Source organism: Cherax quadricarinatus, chromosome 12, assembly GCF_038502225.1.
Source record: "Cherax quadricarinatus isolate ZL_2023a chromosome 12, ASM3850222v1, whole genome shotgun sequence".
NCBI classification, from domain to species: domain Eukaryota; kingdom Metazoa; phylum Arthropoda; class Malacostraca; order Decapoda; family Parastacidae; genus Cherax; species Cherax quadricarinatus.
The window spans coordinates 2,607,299-2,626,781 of record NC_091303.1 but is presented as its reverse complement, the minus strand read 5'-3'; the positions used below and the strand labels follow the sequence as shown (position 1 = coordinate 2,626,781).

Genomic DNA, 19,483 nt, shown 5'->3' with positions numbered 1-19,483 from the left:
ATTCAAGCATACACTCGGAATATTTTGTATTATTACAGTGTTTTCGGTGCTGTTTCTGGAAAATAAGTGACCATGGGCCCCAAGAAAGCTTCTAGTGCCAACCCTGTGGTAAAAAGGGTGAGAATTAGTATGGAAATTAAGAAAGATTTTGAAGGGTTTGGGGCTAACCCTGAGAAGCCTATGCCAGTTGTGGAATCCATTGTGCCTACTTCAAAAATTAAGGAAATGTGTGCACAGTGGGTTGAACTGCAAACCTTTATGGATGAAAATCACCCTGACACAGCTGTTGCAAGCCGTGCTGGTGACTATTTCAATGACAATGTTATGGCCCATTTTAGACAAATCGTAAAGGAACGGGAGGTACAGAGCTCTATGGACAGATTTGTTGTGCGACAGAGGTCCAGTGACTCTGAAGCTGGTCCTAGTGGCATTAAAAGAAGAAGGGAAGTAACCCCGGAAAAGGACTTGCTACCTCAAGTCCTAATGGAAGGGGATTCCCCTTCTAAACACTAACACTCTCTCTCCCCTCCTCCCATCCCATCAATCATCACCAGATCTTCAATAAAAGTAAGTGTCATGTAATTGTGCATGCCTTTTTCAGTTTGTGTGTACTAAAATTAACATTTTTTTGTGGTAAAAAAAAATTTTTTTCATACTTTTGGGTGTCTTGCACGGATTAATTTTATTTCCATTATTTCTTATGGGGAAAATTAATTCGCATAGCGAACATTTCGCATAACGACCAGCCCTCTTGCACGGATTAAGTTCGCTATGCGGGGGTCCACTGTATTTCCTTTTTCACATCTATGGCATTTCTCACTTTCTTTATCACAAGGGTACCATTAGCAAGTTTCTTTGGGCCCATGGTAGCTTATTTTACTGTCCCACAAGCACTTAACAATGAAATAATCGTAAAATGTTTGAATGAGAGCGCAGGTTAGTATTCACTCAAGCATCAACAAAACCAGACAGGCTTACAGTGCCTGCATGGGGACGTGGGCAGAGCGGGCTGCCAGACTGGTCCGGTACCCGGCAGTTCGAAAATAGGGGCGAGTTCAATAATAGGGACAAAGTTGGTTCGATAAAAGCGTTCGATTTTCGAAAAGTTCGATAAGTGATACGTTCGAAATTTGAGGTTCTACTGTATATTAAGAGAACTACTAGTATTATAGGGACCCCAAGGATTTAAAAAAAAAATGGAGGGAGAGGTTAATAATCTTAATAGACCCAGTTTTAAGAGGAAATCTAAGAACTTTCTGCAAAAGAAAGTCTTCTAATGACTATGATGCCAATGAGGAATTGAAGCTCCTATAGCCTGGCAGATCAGAATGTCTGGTCAGAGACCAGGCTGTAGAAGCAGTGAGCTCTAGAAACAGCTCCAGGTACATGCCAGGGTGTTTACTTAAGAGCATATACAGCCATTTTCATTGTCTTGCTTTTTTTATTTTATACTGAATAGAATTTTCCATTCCTGTGACAATTTCTAAATTTCATGTAGGTCATTTTGCATTGGCTTGGCACTATATTCATTTAACTTTTCTGTACATGTTTGTAGTTAGAAGTTTTATGGGGTTAGAGTACTTTTCATTAATGTAATTTGTGCAGATTCAACAAGTGGCCCAAGAATAAATCTTTACAGAAGCTTGCTAAAACCATTATTTCCTTCAGATGCTAATCCAGTAAAGATGACCCTTTTCTTGCTATGTCTTGAGAGTATTTTTTGACTAGGTACTTTTGTAGCACTTCAATGCCTTGTTGAAATTTTTTTTACAGAACATGCTGAAAAGTTTTAAATAGTGTGGTTAGTTACTGTTTCCAGTGAAATTTTAACTTATGTTTTTTCCCATAAATCAGAGTTGTTGTATTTTGACAAAATTGTGGAGTGCTAGTTGGTTTAATGTCGCTTTCCTCAGAATTCTGAGTTTACCACATTGGGAGGTATGATTGTGGAGCAGTTTGTTGTATTTTTGTTGCTGTGCATATTGGGTACAAATTAGGGAAAATGGAATCAGTTAGCAATACTAATTCTGTACATTGTAGCCAATGGGAAATCGATGTATAAATCCTATCTTGGGGTGTTTGCAAATGTGGTATGATGAGTGAAAAGAATGGGACACGCAGATTTGATCACTTAAAAAAAAAGTAGTGGTCTCTTAGCTCAAAGGCTTATGTATACAATATGTCATGCGTGAGCGTGTTTGATAGGAGTGAATGGAGACAAATGGTTTTTAATACTTGACGTGCTGTTGGAGTGTGAGCAAAGTAACATTTATGAAGGGATTCAGGGAAACCGGCAGGCCGGACTTGAGTCCTGGAGATGGGAAGTACAGTGCCTGCACTCTGAAGGAGGGGTGTTAATGTTGCAGTTTAAAAACTGTAGTGTAAAGCACCCTTCTGGCAAGACAGTGATGGAGTGAATGATGGTGAAAGTTTTTCTTTTTCGGGCCACCCTGCCTTGGTGGGAATCGGCCAGTGTGATAATAATAAAAAAATAATAATATGTCATTCTACCTCCTGCAAAACAATACCATATGTCATTTTACTTCTTCAAAACAATATGCCCTAAAATGTGTGTTATATAAATAAAGAATGCTATAATATACCACTTGAAAGGAACCAGGAGGTATAAGCCATGTGAGCAAACATTTCATAGTATTTAAAGCTATTCATATCCAATAATTTTTTTTTATTGCCAGGAAGTGAGAAAAGAATGGTAAAAAATGACAAAAATATTCCACCACTTCAGAGATATGAACTAATCCATGGAATAACTTACAGCAAAGAGTTGATGAAATGTGTATTTAGGTATACTGTAGTATTTTGCTTGTTCTATCTTAGTAACTTCTTTTTTCAGCCTGTTTGAGTAGTATAGAAGCACTTTTGTTTTTCCATGACACTTAAGTGTATGAAAGTATAGTGGTATCAACACTCTTATATGGGTGTGAAGCTTGGGTTGTAAATGCTGCAGCAAGGAGGCGGCTGGAGGCAGTGGAGATGTCCTGTCTAAGGGCAATGTGTGGGGTAAACATTATGCAGAGAATTCGGAGTGTGGAAATTAGGAGGAGGTGTGGAGTTACTAAAAGTATTAGTCAGAGGGCTGAAGAGGGATTTCTGAGGTGGTTTGGTAATTTAGAGAGAATGAATCAAAGTAGAATGACTTGGAGAGTGTATAAATCTGTAGGGGAAGGAAGGAGGGGTAGAGGTCGTCCTCGAAAAGGTTGGAGGGAGGGGTTAAAGGAGGTTTTGTGGGCGAGGAGCATGGACTTCAGCAAACGTGTGTGAGCGTGTTGGATAGGAGTAAATGGAGACGAATGGTTTTTGGGACTTAATGAGCTGTTGGAGTGTGAGCAGGGTAATATTTAGTGAATGGATTCAGGGAAACCAGTTATTTTTATATAGCCAGACTTGAGTCCTGGAAATGGGAAGCACAGTACCTGCACTTTAAAGGAGGGGTCTGGGATATTGACAGTTTGGAGGGATTTCTAAACTGTCGTATCTGAGCACCTCTGCAAAGACAGTGATTATGTATGAGTGAGGTGAAAGTATTGAATGATGATGAAAGTATTTTCTTTTGGGGGATTTTTTTTTTTTTTTTTTTTTGGGTCACCCTGCCTCGGTGGGAGTCGACCGACTTGTTGAAAAAAAAAAAAAAACTTAATTGTAAGAGTAGTATATTAGCTAGGTTACCATTACAGGTAATTCATAGATTCCTATGAAATTGAAAAATATATTTGATAAGATAAGTTGTAACATGTTCTGCTTATTTTAACCTTTATACTTTCTTGTGTATTTAATTGGATTGGGAAAGTTATATTTTTTAAGATTCTCACATGTTCCACTGACAGTTACTTCATTTGGTGTGAATTCTTGATAGCTATGCAGGAAATTTGTCATTTATGTTTACTGTTAATCTTGATTGCTGTACTGCACTGTAGAGATGTATTATGAATTCTGGAAAATGCTTTGCTAAGGTTCTGCTTGTAAGGAATGTCCTATGTGTGGAAAAATGACAGACAGAACATGAGATTAATGTAATACAAATTTTCCCAAGATCTATTATCATCATTCCTATATTATACCTGTTTGACTGCTGCATTTTTAAAATAGAAGTTTTTTACCAATTTACAAAAATGATGTTCACTTTTGTTTATGCTAAACTATTTTCTGCTAACTAATTGTTTGCAGAGTAGTGGTAGTAGTAGTAGTATAGTATTTTTTCCTTGTTAGCTAACATGTTGAACATTTTACTCTCGCTTTCTGCCCCCCCATCCCTCTCTCTCTCGAATAACAAGCATGCAATACCCTGTACTTTGCTCTAATACCCTTTTATATAATTGACTTGTAATAGAAGATTAGAAAACTTATTTTGGGATTAGAAAATTCTGCAAAATTTGTTACTAGAGAAAGAGGTTAGTCATGATGTGGGAGTAGTTACTGTACCAGGCTGTTAGTCTAATGGTCCTCTGTTGGGTTTTCTAATGGCTGCAGTGTTCACTTCTAAGTCACTGTAAACTAATTATCAGAATATAAACATAGCCTCACCTATTTATGAAATCTGATTGGTTCACAAACATGTGGCTAAAATTTCATTGCTTCTCAAGTGTGTGGTTGTGCTTGGGATATTTGCTTTAGGCTTAAGTCAAAGGATTCCAAACCCAAAATTTAAATTGTCAAATATTTTCTACCCTTGCATAGTGAATATGCAACTCTTACTGGGACATAGTTTGTAAGGATCAAATAACATTATGGGAATATATTTTGTCCAATATGTTTTGTTTTATGTCCTTTGTATCATTTTTCAGTTTGGCTAGAGATTTTATTTTCCTACTTTGATGCTTCAGGACTTTTATTTTTCATTAGATTTGCATCTTTTAGTGCAGTACATACATAAACTTTGGATAATGTTATCCTTCTCAGTGTGTGTACAATTAATCATTTTATTCTGGCATTTTGTATTCCAATAATTCTGGCATTTTGTATTACAGTAATACCAGTAATGTGAAGTCAAGCAAGGTGAGGGGTTACCACTATAATAGTACAATTCTTTTGCTATATTTCATAAAATCTAGGCAGTATGTTAGTAGACAGCAACCACCCAGGCAGGTACTGCCAATCTGCCAGATGAGTGTGAAGTGGAAACTGTAATTGTTTTACACAATGATAGGATTGCTGGTGTCCTTTTCTGTCTCATAAACACTCAAGATGACAGGTACATCTTGCACTCTGCTTACATTTAGTTCATAGTACACATGCATGTACATGTATATGTATACACACCTATCTGAGTTTTCTTCTGTTTTCTTAATAGTTCTTACGTTATTTCCTTTTTTCTCCATGGGAGAGTGGAGAAGATACTCTGTAAATCAGTGAAATGCTAGGATCAAGGGGCTAGTAACCCTTTCTCCTCTACAAATTACCAAATTTATAAAGAATATTTTAAACGAACCTTATTCATGTAGGCAAAAAGGGAAATGTACCAAAGTATAGTGGTACCAGTACTCTTAAATGGGTTGGAGGCATGGGTTTTAAATGTTGCAGTGAGGAGGACATTGGAGGCAGTGGAGATGTTATCTGAGGGTAGGTAGTGTGTGGTGTGAATACAGTGGACCCCCGCATAACGATTACCTCCGAATGCGACCAATTATGTAAGTGTATTTATGTGAGTGAGTTTGTACGTATATGTTTGGGGGTCTGAAATGGACTAATCTACTTCACAATATTTCTTATGGGAACAAATTCGGTCAGTACTGGCACCTGAACATACTTCTGCAGTGAAAAAATATCGTTAACCGGGGGTCCACTGTATTATGCAGAGAATCTGTAGTTTGGAGATTATAAGGAAGTGCAAGGTTACTAGAAATATTATCAAGAGGGTTGAGGAAGGGTTATTGATATTGATGTGGTTTGAACATTTAGAGAGAATGGAGCAAAATAGGATGTCTTGGAGGATTATAAATCTGTACTGTATTGAGGAGGAGGGGTAGGGGTCATCCTTGGAAAGGTTGGAGGGAGGGAGGTAGGAGATTTTGTATGCTTAGACATTCAACAAGTATGGGCGAGTGTGGATGCAAGTGATTTATATGACATGATATGCTGTTGGAGTGTAGGTAACATGAATGGATTCAGGGAAACTAGTTAGGAAGACTTGAGCCCTGAAAGAGGGGTGGAGATATTGTAGTTTGGAGGGGCACCCTATTTGCAGTGTCAGCATGCCTCTGGCAAGTTAGTGATAGCAAGAGTGATGGTGAAAGTTTCTTCTTTTTTGGATCACCCTACCTCACTGGGAAATGGCTGATGTTTTAAAAAAAATCATAAAACCATTGATCTTTTAGCAACTTTTTAAGAAGGCTTTAAAGTATTGCAAATGTCCAAAGCCTTCAAATGAATGACAGCACCACACCCAGCTGATGATTCTGTCTGATAATCCCTGCAAGGGGGTGTCTTGATGTTATGAAGGGCTCTTGATTCAAGGAATTAGTTACCATCCTGTTGGATCAAACATAATCACCTCCCATTCCTCAGGTGCTATGACTGGGTTTAGTGCATTGCCATAAGTATAATAATACCTGATAATTCACCAAACAGTTCTACACCTGTGCCACTTGTAATTACACCAGTGTGTTTGTTTATAGCAGCATCTGATGCAATGGTTACTTTACTCAAGTTCATTGCATTTCTTGCAGTTTTGTATCATTTTTTGTATGTTCTCACTGTTTTTATCTATTTCCCAACACCTTTACCCTCATTACTAAAAACATCATAACATCTTTTCCTCATTACAACTAATGTATGTTCTACCAGTAGTGTATTTTACTTGTACTGTAAAACTGCCTTGGTCTTCAAGAGCCAATTTTTCAGATTATTTATCATTGTCGATGCTAATGGAATGGAATCATCTCAATAAGGTGGCTGCTACAATGATACAGTACTGTAATAGGCTTGTCTTATTGCTAGAACCATTGAAAACTTTCACAGAAGTACTCCACTGCTTAAGGATGTGCCTGTCTTTTATATTTATGAAACCTGCACATTAGAAAAGCATAATTGCAAATTCTGAAATAAATTATGGTACTTTCTCATATAAATGTGCATATGATTATCATATTATGTAATAGATTTATTCCAGCAAAGAGTGTATAAATTCAAATCATGTGAAGGGAACCCAATTTAACATTTCAAACAGGAATACTTTTTTTTTTATCACAAGTATGAAATTTTTTTTAGCAGTACTGTCCTGTTACTTAGTAGCAGCAAGTATGTTCATACATGTTGGCATGTTGAAAGGAAAAGGGGGGAAGAGTTGTAGTGGTGATGGAGTGAGGAGAGGGTGGTGCTGGGCTATATAGGTCAAGCTCTGCATCACTGGTAGGAGGCATAAGCAAGGAGAAATCTAGAGGAGGAAGCACAGGCACAGGTAACCTTGACAGAAGGCTAGTATTACAAGGTGAAATTATATCTAGATCTAAACCTCCATACAAAACATGTGAAACAAATAGGGAAGAAGTGGCTTGGACAAAAGTGATAGCTGAAGCAATATCAAGTGCCAGCAATGCTCACATAAAGATTGATATCAGTGAATATTACAGTATATGGTTGCATCCAGAGTGAGATTATCATAAGATATTCTTGAACACACGTAAAAAAAAAGGAAAGTTGAAGTTATCTGGGCAATAAAGTAATTAAGAGATAAGTGAAGTAACTGGAATGTTTACATTAGAGCAGATGGTTGCTGACACTATAGAGAATCATAAAACTCCAGACCGATGCATTATCCACTGGGCCAGCTGGCTACAATAACATTCATCCAACTAGGTATATTTAAACACCATTGGAAGGTTAGCATATTTTTATTAATGCTGTTTTGTGTAGTCTATGATCTAAACTACAGTGGTGATGTAAATTATCAGGAAAAGAAAGAAACTTTAGATATAGTGTACACAACATTGCATTCACATGTAGTGGACTTTCTCAAGTGAATTTAGGAAATTAAAGACATGCTGAAATATGTACAGTATAATAGAGATGAGGGTAGTGCATCAGGTGAAGGTAGTCAATGAGTGAGTGCCAAGCAGGGTCACTGAATCAGAAAACCTGCATAGCTTTAAAATTTTAATAGCTACCCAGGGTTTTGGCATCAATGACCTTGCTTGGTGGATTGCTTCACTCAATATTGACAACCTGTACCTGATACAGTATCCTCATCCCTTTACATGTATGATCATGTTTCTAATTCCCTAGAAGATCTGGTTTAAAAAGTTTACTACATATAAATGAATCATTCTTATGTCACCTTGATTTTTTTTTTTATCACTACAGTATTATCAATGGTTTCCACAATTTCATAAACTACAATTAGTACCTCTGTGCCTTTTGTGGTAAAATCAGATTTGACACAGTTGACAAATACATGTAAATTAATATTTTTAACTATAGGGCCATATTTTGGTCCTCTGAAGTTCACCATTTTGGAAAAATGGCAGCTGACTGTTAAGTCATATCTCATCAGTGGTGAGTTGTATCAAAATTCAGTGCATTGCAAAAAAAAAAAATAAAAAATCCCTACAAAAAAAGGTCCTTATTTTGTTAAAGACCTTGTTAGTAGAGAATTTTGGGTCACCTGCCTCGGTGGGAAATGACTGATTTTTTTTTAACACGTTGGCTGCTTCCCATCGAGGCAGGGTGACCCAAAAAGAAAGAAAAAGCTTTCATCATCATTCAGCACTTTCACCATCACTCATATACAATCACTGTCTTTGCAGAGACGCTCAGATACGACAGTTAAGAAACAATTGATATGTTAATAAAAATATAAAAAAAATTAATTTCCTTAATTTTTTAATGTTCAAAATTTTGATTTGATTTTCCATTGGCAAGATATAATTTAAAAAAAAAAATTCAGCCAATTTTCCAAAATGGCCCTATAGTTAAAAATATCCATTCAGAAATGTTCTCAAACTGTGGTAAGTTTCAGTGCCTTTATTTTTATCACAGAAAGCACAACACTTCCAAATATATTACATATCTTCTGTGCTCTACACACTAAAAGATTCTCAGTTGGGAATATTTGAACAGCCATGTTTCAAGCAACAAACTTATTTTTTGTAATACTTAAAGGGAATACTCAAAATCATGAAAGATAATTCCTAAATGATCCATAAGAATGACAAGCTCGGTTTTTTCAGTGATACGGTAGCTAATTCATAAAAATTGGTTCCATAGTGCTTTAAACCATACTGAGATTAAAGTACAGTGGACCCTCGACCAACGATGACATCGATTAACGATAAATCCGACTAGCGATACATTTTAACGCAAAATTTTTGCCTCGACTAGCGCTAAAAAACTCGACCAATACTATTCGTTCCGTCTGAGACGCGTCCACTTCTGGCCAGTGTTTACAAGCCAGCCAGCCACTGTGGTCGCTTCCAAGCATACAATCGGAACATTTCATATTATCACAGCCTTTTTAGTGATTGCACCTGCAAAATAAGTCACCATGGGCCCCAAGAAAGCTTCTAGTGCCAACCCTACAGCAAAAAGGGTGAGAATTACTATTGATATGAAGAAAGAGATCATTGCTGAGTATGAAAGTGGAGTGCGTGTCTCCGAGCTGGCCAGGTTGTACACAAAACCCCAATCAACCATTGCTACTATTGTGGCCAAGAAAATGGCAATCAAGGAAGCTGTTCTTGCCAAAGGTGCAATTATGTTTTCGAAACTGAGATCGCAAGTACTCGAAGATGTTGAGAGACTTATTGGTGTGGATAAACAAAAAACAGATAGCAGGAGATAGCATCTCTCAAGCGATCATATGTGAAAAGGCTAGGAAGTTGCATGACGATTTAATTAAAAAAATGCCAGCAACTAGTGGCGATGTGAGTAAATTTAAGGCCAGCAAAGGTTGGTTTGAGAGATTTAAAGGGAAGGGAAGTAACCCCGGAAAAGGACTTGCCACCTCAAGTCCTAATGGAAGGGGATTCCCCTTCTAAACACGAAGACCATCAACACTCTCCCCTCCTCCCATCCCATCAATCATCACCAGATCTTCAATAAAGGTAAGTGTCATGTAACTGTGCATGTCTTCTTCAGTTTGTGTGTATTAAAATTAATATTTCATGTGGTAAAAACAATTTTTTTTTCATACTTTGGGGTGTCCTACATGGATTAATTTGATTTCCATTATTTCTTATGGGGAAAATTAACTTGACTAACGATAATTTTGACTAACGATGAGCTCTCGGGAACGGATTAATAGCGTTAGTCGAGGGTCCACTGTATATAATTTTTCTGTGTAGAGAGAAATGAATATTGTGAAGTTTTTTAAAAACGTGTTGGCAAGAGGTGAAGCTTTTCCTTAAAAAATGGGCCTTTGGCAGAGATGTGTGATGCCAGTGTATTGTGGTTTTGTGTGTTTTATAGATAAAGTTGTAAAAGAAGTGAATGCTAATGTGTTGGAAATGAGTGCATGTTTAAAAGATAATGTTTCTGATCTAGAGAGGACATTGCCACAGTTGCTCTTTGCTTATAATGGTGCTTTTAGGAAACTTCAAAGAAAAGTTGCAAAGTTTGGTGACAGCTCAGAAGAGAGTGTAAAAGAAGTTGAATGAACAAAGAAAGGGACAAGGTGATAAAAATAAGTTTTTACAATATATTATTGTATTGTACAGTCATTCGTCTAAATAGCAGGCTTCTTTATTTGCTTATAGTATTTCGATTATTCACTATTTTTTCTGACATTCAGCCATTGCATAAATTTGATTATCCAGTGGTTTTCTGGCTTGATGGTTTTTCCACTTATAAATCTCTCTCTCTTTTTTCTGGTCTTTATTTCCTATGACTATATGTTAACTACAGTGGAACCTCAGTTTTCGTTTGCCCTGGTTATCATCAAATTTGGTTTTAACAACTTTTTTCATCAAAATATTGTCCTAGTCTTCATTTGTCACTTTGGTTTTTGTCGGCCGTCCCCAACGCATCTGCCTGTCTGCGCCCACACAAAGCGTCAGTCTGGCTTTGTTTCTCGTGGAGTAAACATTACTCTGCGCATTCATACGAAACATTTCGTAATCTATTGATTTTTGAGCTTGTTTATTGAGTGCGACTCCTAAATAAGCCACCATTGGGTCAGAGAAAGTTCAGAGTGCCAGCCCTTTGATAAAGAAGATGAGAAACATGATAGAATCCAAGATAGAACTTAATAGAAAAATACGAAAGTGACGTACGTGTGGTCAGTCTTGCTAGGATGTACGGGAAGACCTCATCAACGATCAGTTCCATCCTGGCAACGAAAAAAGAAATCAAGGAAGCTGATGTTGTGAAAGGGGTAAATGTGCTAACGAAAAAGAGATCGAAAATGTTGAGAAGTTGTTGTTGGTGTGGATAAACAAAAAACAGTTAGTTGGAGATAGTGTTGTGGAGGCAATAATTTGCATAAAGGCAAGGCAGTTGCATATGAATCTCATAAAGAAAATGCCTGGAACGAGTTCTGCTGTTAGTGAATTTAAGGCCAGCAGAGGCTGGTTTGACAACTTCAAGAGGCGATCTGGCATGCACGGTGTGTTAAGGTATGGCGAGGCTGCAAGTTCAGACAAGCATGCGGCCGAAGAATTCGTTGATGAATTCAAGGGGTACGTAGAGGCTGAAGGATTCCTCCCCCAACGAGTGTTCAGTTGTGATGAAACAGGCCTCTCTTGGAGGAAAATGCCAAAGAGGACCTACATCATACAGGAGGAAAAGGCACTGCCAGGACACAAGCCTATGAAGGATAGGCTGACTCTCTTGTTGTGTGGTAATGCTAGTGGGGATTTCAAAGTGAAGCCTTTACTGGTGTATCGCTCTGAAAATCCCCGATTGTTCAAGAAAAATAATGTCATGAAGAGTAAATTGTGTGTGATGTGGAAGGCTAACAATAAAGCATGGGTCACGAGGCTAATTTTCATTGAGTGGGTCAGTGAAGCGTTTGGCCTGAGTGTGAAGAAATACACCAACAAGAGTCTTCAATAAAGGTATGTAATAGTGATTTAAATGTTAATTTATCCATTACAATTAGTCATTTATATTTATATTTCATTGTTTTCTGTATGTAAAACTATATTTATTCTCTACAATTTTTTTTTTTTTCAAGAAACCGGCCATATCCCACCAAGGCAGGGTGGCCCAAAAAGAAAAATGAAAGTTTCTCTTTTTAAATTTAGTAATTTATACAGAAGGGGTTACTAGACCCTTGCTCCCGGCATTTTAGTCACCTCTTACAACACGCATGGCTTACGGAGGAAGAATTCTGTTCCACTTCCCCATGGAGATAAGAGGAAATAAATAAGAACAAGAACTAGAAAGAAAATAGAAGAAAACCCAGAGGGGTGTGTATATATATGCTTGTACATGTATGTGTAGTGTGACCTAAGTGTAAGTAGAAGTAGCAAGACATACCTGAAATCTTGCATGTTTATGAGACAGAAAAAAGACACCAGCAATCCTACCATCGTGTAAAACAATTACAGGTTTCCGTTTTACACTCACTTGGCAGGACAGTAGTATTCCCCTGAGTGGTTGCTGTCTACCAACCTACTACCTATTCTATAAAATGTATTTTTTGTTAATACTTCTGGGCATCTGGAACTGATTAATTGGACTAACATTATTTCTTATGGAAAATATTGCTTTAGTTTTTATCAAATTTGGTTTTCGTCCAACTCTGGAACCAATTAAAAACGAAAACCAAGGTTCCACTGTATATCAGATATGGTTGCTGAAACAAAACAAATCCAAATCTGAGGCAAAATTTGTTATGCAGACAAATAACTAAAAAAGGCACAATACCGTGACTGGAACGATAAACGATACACAAATAACCCACAAATAGAAGAGAGGAGCTTACGACGACGTTTCGGTCCAACTTGGACCATTTACAATGTCACACTAATGAAAAGGAGAGCAGGAAGTGTATGTATAGGAGGCAGGTGGTGGTGGTGGTGGTAGTAGTAGTAGTAGTTGTCTTTCTTCTGCCTTGTGTATTCGTTCCTTCATTATTTATTTATTTTGTCCTCAGTGTTCTTGCTCTTACCCCCTGTGGGGACCTAGCTCCCTTGCAGTGCTCCTCTTTCTTAGTAGTATTTGACTGGCTCCTCCTCCTCCTCCTTACTACCTTCCCCACTACTACTTCCTTCCACCACTACTATTGCTACTACCTCCTGCCTATATATACCCTTTCTGCTCTCCTTTTTGCTAATGTGACTTTGTAAATGATCCAAGTCGGACCAAAACGTTGTTGTATGCTCCTCTCTTCTGTTTGCGGGTTATTTGTGTGTTATGCAGACAAGTTTGTTTTCGCAGTTTTTAGCTTTATGGGATGTCTTGGAACGTAACCTTCAGGGAATTTGTGGGGAACACTATTTTGTGTAACCCTAAAGTCGTATGGTCATTTCAGTGGAATTAAGAACGGGATCTTTATCCTTCATCCACTAACTGCTGCTTTGTCTTAATAACCAGTCAGGCTGTTGATGATTGCCCTTGAAAGATTGGAGGGAAGGAACTTGGAGGAAGAGTATGTACAGTGGACCCTCGACTAACGATAAAATTGGGCAACGATGCATTTTTGCGTAAAAATATTGGCTCGACCAACGATGAAAAACTCGGGTAAGGACATTCGTCCCAAACACGTCTGCCTGTTCGTCCAGCCTGAGCACGCCTCAGCTGCCCTGCCTTCAGCTAGTGTGCCATTGTTTACAAGCCACTGCGGACGGTTCCATGTGTACCTGCGATACATTTTGTATTATTCCAGTGTTTTTAGCGCTTGTAATTGTTAAATAAGCCACCACGGGCCCCAAGAAAGCTTCTAGTGCCAACCGTGTATTAAAAAGGGTGAGAATTACTATGGAATTGAAGAAAGAGATAATCACAAATTATGAAAGTGGAGTGTGTGCCTCCGAGCTGGCCAGGTTGTATAACAAACCCCAATCAACCATCGCTACTATCTTGGCCAACAGAAAGGCAATCAAGGAAGCTGTTGTTGCGAAAGGTGCAAGTATGTTTTCAAAACAGAGATCGCAAATACTCGAAGATGTGGAGAGACTGTTGTTGTTGTGGATTAACGAAAAACAATTATCAGGAGATAGCGTTTCTCAGTCAATAATATGTGAAAGGCAAGACAGTTGCATGGCAATTTAATTAAAAAAATGCCTGCAACTACTGGTGATGTTAGTGAATTTAAGGCCAGCAAAGGTTAGTTTGAGAGATTTAAGAATCGTAGTGGCATACACAGGCATGGTGAGGCTGCCAGTTGTGACCAAAAAGCAGCTGAAAAATATGTGCAAGACTTTAAGGAGTACATAGACACTGAAAAATTAAAACCCCAACAAGTGTTTAATTGTGACGAAACAGGCCTGTTTTGGAAGACAATGCCAAACAGGACCTACATTATACAGGAGGAAAAAGCACTGCCAGGACACAAGCCTATGAAAGACAGGCTAACTAATGTTTTGTAGTAATGCTAGTGGGGATTGCAAAGTGAAGCCTCTACTCGTGTATCACTCTGAAACTCCTAGTGTGTTCAAGAAAAACAGTGTCGTCAAGGCTAATTTGTGTGTGATGTGGAGGGCAAACAGTAAGGCATGGGTCACTAGAGACATTTTCTATGATTGGTTCTATCATGTGTTTGGCTCCACTATGAAAAATTACCTCCTGGAAAATACATTGGACCTCAAGTTCCTCCTGGTATTAGACAGTGCTCCTGCTCATCCTTCAGACTTGCCAGAGCAAATTTGAGGGGAGTTGAGTTTCATAAAAGTGAAGTTTTTGCCTCCTAATACCATTTCTATCCTCCAGCCCATGGACCAGCAGGTTATTTCAAATTTGAAAAAAACTGTATACCAAAGCAGTGTTTCAAAAGTGCTTTGAAGTGACCTCAGACTCTGAATTGACCCTTAGAGAGTTTTGGAAAGATCATTTTAGTATCCTCAGTTGCATAAACTGCTTGGGAGGGAGTGACTAACAGGACCTTGAACTCTGCTTGGAGGAAATTGTGGCCACAATGTGTACAAGAGAGGGATTTTTAAGGGTTTGGGGTTAACCCTCAGGAGTCTATGCCAGTTGTGGAATCTATTGTGTCATTGGGGAAGTCCATGGGGTTGGAGGTTAGTAGAGAGGATGTGGAAGAGTTGGTGGAGGACAGTGCTGAAGAACTAACCACTGTTGAGCTGCAAGAGCATCTGCAACAGCAAGAGACCACAACTGAGGAAATTGCTTCAGAGGAGGGGAGAGAGAGATGGAGGAAGTTGCCTTCTTCAACGATTAAGGACATTTGTACAATGTGGACAAAGGCGCAAGTCTTTATGGAAGAACATCACCCTGACACAGCTATTGCAAGCCATGCTGGTGACTTTTACAATGACAATGTTGTGGCCCATTTAAGGAAAATCTAAAGGAATAACTAAAAAAAGGCACAATACCGTGACTGGAACGATACACAAATAACCCGCACATAAAAGAGAGAAGCTTACAACGATGTCGGAAGCTTCTCTCTTTTATGTGCGGGTTATTTGTGTATCTAAAGGAATGCCAGGTGCAGAGCTCTATGGACAGGTTTTTGGTGCGACAGAGGTCCAGTGACTGTCAAGTTGTTCCCAGTGGCATTAAAAAATGAAGGAAAGTAACCCCGGAAGGACTTGGTACCTAAAGTCCTTATGGAAGGGGATTCCCCTTCCAAACAATAATGCACCACCATCATCTCCCCTCCTCCCATCTCATCACTACATCTTCAATAAAAGTAAGTGTCATTTATTCTTCATGTAGCATGTATCATTGTTTTCTGTGTAGGAAAATGTATACGTATTTCATGTGAAAAAAAAAAAATTCATACTTTTGGGTGTCTGGAAAGGATTAATTGGATTTCCATTATTTCTTATGGGGAAAATTAATTTGGCTAACGATAAATTCAGCTAAGGACAAGCTACTGGAACAAATTAAAATCATTGGTCGAGGGTCCACTGTATTTGTATATTTGTAAGTAGTGTCAGAAGATGGTTCAGTGAAAGCAAGGTAAATCAGAAAAAAATGAGGGAAAGAAGGTAGTTTTAGTGTTAATGAGTATAAAATAGTAATGGATAAAAAAAGGGAAATGTAGTATAGTGATGTCATATATTTGGTATAGAAATGTGTTATGGTCATTAAATGTTGTTAGGAGGCTGGAGATGTGTTTAAGATGGGTGTGTGGTGTGAGTATTATGCAGAGAAGAAGAATTGAGATGAGTATGTGGTTAGCAGAATGAGTTGTTGAGGTGGTAGAGGGAGTTTGGTCGTTTAGTGATAGGGTGACATAAAGGGTGGAATGGATGGAAGTTAGTGCAGAGATCCCAGGAAGGGCTGGAAGGAAACTTTTAAGAAATAGGGTGCTTGAGCATTCATTAGGCATATGAGAGTATGTTAGATAGGAGTGAGTGGAGACAAAAGGTTATTTTGGACTTTGACTTGCTAGTGGAGTGTAAGAGGGGCAGTTATCAATGAAAGGGATTCAAGGAAAACTGCAAGCTAGAGGTAGAAAGTGAAGGTCATGCACTTTGAAGGAAGGGTGGTGATATGGTTTGGTGGATCATTTGAATTTTGGCTTTTGGATACTTTTAAGAAATGAGTGACACGAATTGTTTTCCCTTACTATGGCAGGAAACATAAAAAAAATATATACTGTATTGGCAGTGTAGTATGAAATCTTGTAACCACATTCCTAGTTCACGTAAACTGTTGTGTGAGGAATTATTTGAATAAGATTCATTTTTAAATTTGTTTACCATTGGTTTGCTTACATTGTTGTCATTGCTGCTGAAATTGTTCTAAGATTATTGGTGCTAATATGACACATGATCTAAATATACTAATTATTATGCTTTGTATTAACTAAATGTTAGATGTAAATTATTGGTTACAGACTCTAAGGTTCTCAAAGTTTTTACAACGTGAAATAGCAAACACATCCTTTGAAGTATATCAGATTTTTAAGATATATCTAAATGGTATTGTATTATTTTTATCATGTAACTAGTAATATGTAATATATAGTTTAAAGATTACATAATTTCTCATTACTCTGCTTATTAGCTTTAAGAAGCAAAGTAGGTGAATATGGTAAAATATTTTGTTGTACATGGTTTATTTTATCTGACACAATAAAGATACTTGAATGCTTATCACCTAGCGTTGTGAAATACCGGAAAAACCTGGACGACATTGGATGCGACATCAAGGTGAAGTAGTAAGAAGTTCTCCGGGTGCAGAGCTTGGGCCTTTAGTGGGTATTCTCTTGTGTTGCGCAACAGTTACTGTGATGTCACACGTGCCCACAGAGGTGGTTGCCAGATTGGAAGAATTTAGTGTAATTTAAAACTAAATATTGCTGGTCTGAGACAAATTTAAATGATATCTGTATATATAAAGACTGATAACGTAATGTCAGATGATACATGCCTTGGTAATAGAGTCTTAAGCAAAATTTAAAGATCCAAAGTTGTAAGGGAAGCTTTCAGATATTTAAAATCATGAGATGCTCCTTGATAATTTCAGTCTTGTGTAATCCAAAATGGTGATACTCATTTTGTGCTTTAGTGAAGTCAGCTTTCTTAAAATAATTTATCTAGGAGGAATCCATGGCAAGATGAGATATGTTAGGTCAAGCAAAATAATAAACATTTATGAAATATAAGCTAAATGGTACATTATATTATAAAAATTTTAAATTCTTTATGCACCCAGGCACACAGTACATATTAGGTTAACATTAGATACTCCATGTAGAGTAGCATGAGTATTTTAGCCTATTCATTCATGCATATTTCTAACAAATTATGAATGTCAGTCACACCATTTTGCATTAAACTGCAGTACATTAATGTGTAAGATTGTCTTAAAAGCACTCCTCCCCACACCTCCATTCATGCCTATGTGCCACCTTTTCCTCCCTCCCCCAGCTTACACATGTTTGTTTAAAATATTTTTAACAAGATTAATATGATTTAGAGAACCTAGCTTGTTAGTCTTGTTTGGTATTTGGGTTGTAATTATACGAGATAGTTTTAAATTCTTGTGACTCATTGACTGGCTTGGCTGTGACAGTTTTCATTGGGTTCATGTGAGACTGTAGTAATTTTGTTACACGAAAACAGTATACTGATTTGCAGTTAATTATATAAAAATATTTTTTAAGGCAATGCCACATGATTTAAAGTTTTATGATAGAGTGGTTGTGAGAGGTTATGTAAATTATTTCTTTTAATTTTTTGCAACATTTAAATGCAGCTGAATGTAATTAATTTATTGTAACCTGGATATTTGATTATTAATCTTTATTTTTAAGCTTTAATAATAGCAAATTTTTCAAACAAAATTGCCACTTAAAGTCCAAGAAAAGATTTATTAAAACTTTTTACTGTTAATTTATTCTAACTTTTCCCAGATGAGTTTCTCAAGTATGCTGTTAGTTTATATTTTTATTTTATTGCATTCACAATTATTATTTTTTCTAGCATTGCTTAAATATTTTGGCATAAAACTGACAGTCTTTCCTGAAGCACTGTCCTCATTCATGGCTAGGAATGTAAGCATAACATGATCGCTGAAAGCATGAATCACAATGCTGGTGTTTTAAACACGCTTTAAATCTCTGCTTCAATCACACTGATGCAGCTATTTATTTCCCTTACTGTATGTATCAAATACTCAGATCATTGACTTCCTTAGACATAATTATTACCTATGATAATATTTGTGTGCAACACATTCCTCTTTGGATGCATGTATCATCACATGAACTGCCAAATATTATATATTTTTTTATTATTGCTAAAATCTTCCTTTACTAACCAGAACACCAACCAATGTAGATATAATTTCATAACTGCCTTCTACATACTGCATTGCCTCAGCATAACGTAAGCTTTAGATTTTTGGGATTTAATATGCTTTTTGCATGTTGTGCAAGACTTCCCATGCAGATAAGGGATAACTTATAGATGAGAATGATAGTTGGATTTGAATTTTATGCTCTTTGCTAGTAAATTTTTCAAAATGTGCATTCAGCAAACTAAATTTCTTCCTTCTGTCTTAACAGTCCCGTGCTCCTATATCTGCAAAGCTCGTAGCCAATATGCTTTCTGTAGCAGGGGCAGACCACATCATTACAATGGACCTACATGCCTCTCAGATCCAAGGTTTTTTCGACATTCCTGTTGATAACCTCTATGCTGAACCTGCAGTCCTCAAGTGGATCCGTGAAAATATTCCCGAATGGGGAAACGCAATTATTGTTTCACCTGATGCAGGAGGAGCAAAAAGGTAAGAAGGCATTATGAAAGTTGGTGTCAGTGGCAACATTATATGTAAAAAATTTACTGTTACTTTTTAGATGTTTAAAAATTTATATTTTTAATTTTCATATGACTGAGAGAGCTGTTTTCATTCCTTAACCCTTTGAGGGTCGACAGGCCCTCTCCGAAACTCG

General features: G+C 37.4%; 1 protein-coding gene across 2 annotated transcripts in view; it reads left to right on the top strand.

The window, feature by feature from the left end:
* The window catches only part of Prps (phosphoribosyl pyrophosphate synthetase), a 56,617-nt gene that overhangs the window by 16,646 nt on the left and 20,488 nt on the right, over positions 1 to 19,483 (top strand). The window contains exons 3-4 of one of the 2 annotated variants that reach the window (XM_070084203.1): positions 17,186 to 17,278; positions 19,094 to 19,317. In XM_070084203.1, coding sequence (XP_069940304.1) covers positions 17,186 to 17,278; positions 19,094 to 19,317 — 317 coding nt within the window. The remainder of the gene's footprint in view (positions 1 to 17,185; positions 17,279 to 19,093; positions 19,318 to 19,483) is intronic. The other variant, XM_070084204.1, reaches the window with a different exon arrangement.